The sequence below is a fragment of the Erythrolamprus reginae genome, chromosome 8 (assembly GCF_031021105.1).
Source record: "Erythrolamprus reginae isolate rEryReg1 chromosome 8, rEryReg1.hap1, whole genome shotgun sequence".
In the NCBI taxonomy this organism is placed as follows: Eukaryota; Metazoa; Chordata; class Lepidosauria; order Squamata; family Dipsadidae; genus Erythrolamprus; species Erythrolamprus reginae.
Window position 1 is genome coordinate 14,499,977 of NC_091957.1, and position 6,271 is coordinate 14,506,247.

The 6,271-nt window shown below is 46.5% G+C and overlaps 1 protein-coding gene across 1 annotated transcript in view; it reads left to right on the top strand.

Moving 5' to 3' along the window:
* DBH (dopamine beta-hydroxylase) overlaps positions 1-6,271 on the top strand; it is a 31,146-nt gene extending 24,875 nt beyond the window's left edge. Inside the window, exons 11-12 of the mRNA XM_070758913.1 lie at positions 2,911-3,070; positions 5,356-6,271. Coding sequence (XP_070615014.1) covers positions 2,911-3,070; positions 5,356-5,478 — 283 coding nt within the window. The 3' untranslated portion in view covers positions 5,479-6,271. The remainder of the gene's footprint in view (positions 1-2,910; positions 3,071-5,355) is intronic.

Below are 6,271 nucleotides of genomic sequence, written 5' to 3' on the forward strand. Positions count from 1 at the left end.
CTTGTTCAGAATCCAGGGATGATAAGGATGACTGATCTCCTCCTGGGCTTCCTTTGTCAGAGGAGCCTTCGTCGGGAGATTCTATTGGGAGCAAAACAGGCCTGTGGCATGTGGATGTTTCTGGCGAATATTTTTCTTACTTTGAATGTTCCAGGCGGGCTGGCAGGGGGATGGGGGAGCGCGCGCCAGCCCGTGCGCCCGACATTGAAAATCACCTTCGCCAGCCTCCGGAGAATGAGAGACAGAGCAAGATAGAGAGAAAGTGAGAAAGAGAGAGAGAGAGAAAGAGGGGGGAGAGAAAGAGATAGCAAGAGAGAGAGAATGAGAGAGAGAAAGAGTGAGAGAAAGAAAATGAGAGAAAGAGTGAGAGAGAGAAAGCAAGAGAGAGAGAGAAAGAAAATAAGAGAGGGAAAGTGAGAAAAAGAGAGAGAGAGAAAGAGGGAGAGAGAGAGAGAAAGAGGGGGAGAGATAGAGAAAGAGAGAGAAAGAAAGAGAGAGAGAGAGAGAGAGATGAGAGAGGAAGGAAGAGAGTGAGAGAGAGGAAAAAAGCAAGATAGAGAAAGAGATAGAAAGAAAGAAAGAAAGAAAGAATTAAGAAAGAGATGAGAGAGGAAGGAAGAGAGTGAGAGAGAGGAAGAAAGCAAGAGAGAGAAAGAAAGAAAGAAAGAAAGAAAGAGAGAGAGATGAGAGAGGAAGGAAGAGAGTGAGAGAGAGGAAGAAAGAGAGAGAGAGAAATGATAGAAAAAAGGGGAGAAAAAAAGAGAAATGAGAAAATGATTGAGGCAGAGAATGACAGGAAAGAGAGAGAAACAGAGAGAGAAGTGACTCTTGATTTAAAGCATATGGTAAAAGCACTTAAATAATAACAGAAAAAAAACCCAGCCCTCACCTGTTTTTATTAATAGTTTTGCTGGTTGTTTTAGTTTTAATAGTAATGGATTTTGGTTTTTTTAATTATTAATTTCTTTTAATAAAAAAGAAGGGATTTATTTGTTTGTTTGTTTGTTTGTTTGTTTGTTTGTTTGTTTGTTTCTATGCCGCCCAGTTCCAAGTTTTTCCTTATTTCCAGATTGCATTTCCTCTTGGTGAGGTTCCACCCATTGCTTCTTGTACTACCTTCAGGTGGCATGGAGAATAAATAGATGCCATCTGCTCTGTGGCAGCCCTTTAAGGATTGGGAAACTACTATTATGTTCCCCCTCAGTTTTCTATTTGTTGAGCTAAACATACTTGTTCTCTTAGCCCTTGGTCATAGGATTTAGCCTCTAGGCCAGGGGTGTCAAACTCAATTTCATTGAGGGCCACATCAGGTCTGTGTTTGACCTCAGAGGGCCGGGGGAGGGCTTGCCCAGGGTGTGTGGCCATGGTGGGCATGGCACGGGATTTGGGGGGCAATATTTTTAAAATGGGGGGGGCAGACACTTAGGCTGTATAGGGCCCCAAAATTCCTGATGGCGGCCTTGATAGTAGACCATTTGAAGCAAGAAGGAACATAGCCCAACTCTAGTGATTTGTTGAAGATTTGGGTGAAGATGGGGGCCAATTGCTCAACATAGAAGCAAGAAGGAGTTATCTTGTCTGGGCCTGGTGCTTTTCCTGTCTTCTGTCTGTGAAATAGATCTTGCACTTCCTTTTCTGTGATCACTAAGGTTATAGTGAGAGGATGATGGCCAATATCTGCTTTATACTGGACAACTCCCTGTAGACAAATGAGCATGCAACATAACCCTGGGATTAGTTTACTCTGCCTTCATAGTGTCCATTAAGTGGGATTCTTTCATTAATACTTTCTTCCTCTTCCTCGCTGTCATCTTCTTTGCTTGTTGTAGCGAATTTTCTAAAACAGATCCTATTAAATACATGTTCCTTATCTCTCCCACGCCATGAGATTGAAACTGCAGTGCAGGGGTGGATTTCACTTACCTTTTGTTGTGGTTAGCTCTGGCCCAGCTCCTGCCCCAATGACTGTGGATGTGGGGGAGACATCCACATGCCGCAGGCCTGTTTTGCTCCCGGTGGAATCTGCTGATGAAGGCTCCTCTGACCAAGAAGACACGAGTGACAGGGAGGAGGAGAGTTTGGCAGACAGCTCAGAAGGAGATCAATTATCTAGCTCCTCCTTGGATTCGGAACAAGAGTTAATGATACAGCCACGCATGCAGAGAGTGATGCATAGGCAGCAACAACTGAGAGATTATTATCAAAGAAAATGAGGCTACCTGTGGTTGGATGGGGCTGTGGTAATTAGTGAGGCTGCTATAAATAGCAGCGTGTGGGTTTGGCCATTGTGGAGGATTATCTGATCTTTGTGTTTTGTGCCTGTCTTGCTGACTTCGACATTTGTGTGCTGATTTTTCCCCGCTTTGAAACTAAACCAGAGCAAAGTGTGTTTCACTTTGTGAAAGAAGAAGGACTGTGAATTGCCTCACAGCTGCAAGCTAAGTATCACAGAACTGATAAGGGACTTGTACAAATTACCAGGTTGTTTGGAGACGAGTGCTCTTTGCTATACAAAAAGAGTGCTCTGTTTATTTGCATTTTCGGTATAAAGAACATTGGTTTGAATTTTCAAACGTGTGTGTGTGTCTGAAATTTGTACCTTTGAATTTTTGGGAGGATTCTACCAGAGAGCCCGACAGAACACCTTTGCTACCGGTTCAGGAATTGGAGTTTGACATGTGCACTGCTTCTGCGCATGTGCAGAACCTTTTGCACATGTGTAGAACAGTCCGAGCAGATAGGCGTAGTCTCCCGCTGCTCCTACCAGTTTGCCTGAATCGGGCCGAACCAGTAGAAGACCACAACTGCTGCAGAGCTTTTGTGAAGTGTGCCTGCATTCTTTGCTCTTGTAGTTGTCCCCTCCTCCCCCCTTTCTCATCCCTGATGCACAGCATTTCTCTCCTCTGGTAGATTCAACGATGAAGACATCTGCACGTGCCCCGACACCTCAGTCACAAGGCAGTTTTCTTCCATCTCTTGGGACCTGTTCAGCAAAGAAGTCCTGAGAGCCCTTTACGACTCTGCTCCAATTTCCATGCACTGCAATAAATCCTCAGCTGTCCGGTTTCCGGTAGGAAGAATCCTCTGGGGCATCCTTAGACCAGCTTGGCTGGCAGGCTCTGCTGATCCAAGGGGGTTGGGGGTGAATCTGGCTTCTTGTGGATGGACTCTTTTGACAAGAGATGGGGAGAAGGAGGGGGAGCGAGAGGGGCTGAACTATGGCTATGTCCATGTCAGCCATAGTTTCCACTGGGAACTTATGTGTTCTGCCGGCGTGTTTCAACCGCCCATAATTACAGGGTAATTAGTCCAGGAAGACACACACCACACGATAAAAGGAAAACTCAAAAGTTTTTATAAACAGAAAAACAGAAACAGCTCCCTTTTTAAATGTCAAAGGGATTTTCTGGTACACACAAGGGACAGGTTAAATGCAATCCAATTGCTCACTCAATAACTAGGAAATTGATTCCAATTCTAAAGTCCAGAGAGTCCACACACAATCCTGAACAGCAAAAACCACGATCTTGACGAAACAATGAATCAGATAAACTGTCATGAGCCTAAAACTCCAGGCTGCACTTTTATCTGTAGCACTAATTACAGCAGCACCACCCAACCACAGGTGGCCTCATTTTCTCTTGTAGTAATCCTTCAGTTGTTGTCTCCTATGCATCACTCTACGCATGCGTGGATGTGTCATTAATTCTTGTTCAGAATCCAGGGATGATACAGATGATTGATCTCCTCCTGGACTGTCTGCCAAACTCCCCTCTTCCCTGTCACTCATGCTTCCTTGGTCAGAGGAGGCTTCGTCGGCAGATTCCATCGGGAGCAAAATAGGCCTGCGGCATGTGGATGTTTCCCCCACATCCCCCTCCACATTCCTTGGGGCAGAAGCTGGGCCAGAGCTAACCACAACATTATGAATATCCTGGACCAACCTAAAACCAAAACTGCTAGGGCCTGTGAGAGGAGAGCTTCTTGCAGCTTTCCATGGGACTGGAGGTGGGACATGACCTCCCTCCCTTCCTCCCCTTCCTTCCTTACCCTACCAAGCACTTGAGGCTGGGTACCTCTGCCATCTGACTGCTGCTCATGCCCTAGACCCTACAGCCTCTGTGGTCTTGAACTATAAACTGCCCAATGGGACCAAAGACCCCAGGACAAATGGTGTCTCAATGAATGGATCAGGCCTAAAGGCATGGGGTGGAGGGCCAGAGACCCATTGGTCAGGGCGGGTGACCTGGGGAGGGGCAGCAGAGGAGGAAAGTTGGCTTCAAGCGGCCGGAGGCTGGAGGAGAAGGAGGTGTGGCCAAGGGTGGGATCCTAAAGGTCGCCTTCCATCCCTGGAAGCTTGGCATTCAGGCAAATCAGCCATTTATCAGCAGACATATAAACCACCATATTTACAAACTATCCAAAACAGACAATCAAAACGCTAAGAGGGAAACAAAAATATCAGAACAAGTTGTCCCCATCAGCCTACGCCCAGATAAGCAGAGAGTGACACCAAAAATCAGACAAAAAAACGATACCTTAACCAAGGAGACAACCACACCTCTACCTGCATTGACAAGCCACGTGACTGGACATCCACATGCTGCAGACCTGTTTTGATCCCGGTGGAATCTGCTGATGAAGGCTCCTCTGACCAAGAAGACATGAGTGACAGCGAGGAGGAGAGTGTGGCAGACAGCTCAGAAGGAGATCAATTATCTAGCTCCTCTTTGGATTCGAAACAAGAGTTAATGATACAGCCACGCATGCAGAGAGCGATGCATAGGCAGCAACAACTGAGAGATTATTATCAAATAAAATGAGGCCACCTGTGGTTGGGTAGGGCTGTGGTAATTAGTGAGGCTGCTATAAATAGCAGCCTGTGGGTTTGGCCATTGAGCAGGATTATCTGATCGTTGTGTTTCATGCCTGCTTTGCTGACTTTGACCTTTGTGTGCTGATTTTTCCCCGCTTTGAAACTAAACCAGAGCAAAGTGTGTTTCACTTTGTGAAAGAAGAAGGACTGTGAATTGCCTCACAGCTGCAAGCTAATTATCACAGAACTGATAAGGGACTTGTACAAATTACCAGTTTGGTTGGAGACAGTGCTCTTTGCTATACAAAAAGAGGGCTTCGTTTATTTGCATTTTCGGTATAAAGAACATTGTTTTGAATTTTCAAACGTGTGTGTGTCTGAAATTGTATCTGTGCATTTTCGGGAGGATTTTACCAGAGAGCTCGACAGAACATTGATGATGATGATGATGATGATAAGGTGGGGCATATTGCCACCTGGCCTTGTAGATGGTTGTTAGTGTGCTCTGCAGACCCTTATAGTCTCCATTTTCTTTCTAGGGTGAATGGGAAAGGCAGCCGTTACCAAAAACCACCCCCTTACCGCCCACACCGGCTCCTGCTCACTGCCAAGACCATATCCCTCTGGGCCCCACCCGTGTCAAATTAGCCAAGGTTCAGTGAGACAGGGGCTGCCCTTGGGCCTCTTTCATCCTCCCCAGCTCTGCCTTGTTGGTACTTCAGATCTGGGAGGCTTTGCCTGGGGAGTGGAGAAGGTGCCCTGGACAGTCGCCCTCCTTCCAGCGGCTGTGCTCCCTGCAATCTGCAATCAGCTGGATTTTGCCCATTCTGCCTTGGAAAATCATCGGAGAAGCCTGCAGCACCTTAGACTGAGTGAGAATTATAGCCTCTCCCAGCACAGGGGCTGCAGATGGGCAACGCGGCATCTCCAAGCCCAGGAATGGCCACCCTCTCTCCCCACCCCCATTCCAGAAGGATGTTCTCACGCATTTCCACCTGTGGATCTGAGACAGAGCACATCGTTGCCTTCCCTCGTCCTCAGTTCCTTCATGCGGCTACAGAGGCCTTGGCCAGCCCATCTCCCTCCATCCCTGGTCCTTGGATATTTTGCTCTTCCCTCACAATGGACTCCAAGTCTCTTTCTAATAAAGGCAGTGATGAAGAAGCCTTCAGACGTTCAATGTCCATTATTTCATCATCTGGATAAATGGCAAGAACTTGTGGAAGTGGAGAAATATATAAAAATGGCTCCTGGTAAGAGTGGTGGCTTTGACCCTCCCCACCACCTCATGCCCTCCAGAGAGAATGGGACAACCTGCCGTAGCCAACTTGCTGTGGCAAGCTCCCATGGGCATCTTGGAGCAGAACAACTCCCTTGGCCAACTCACCACAAGACAACTTAACAATTCTATTTAATTATGTAAAATAAATTTTAAAAAATAATTTTTGCTACTCA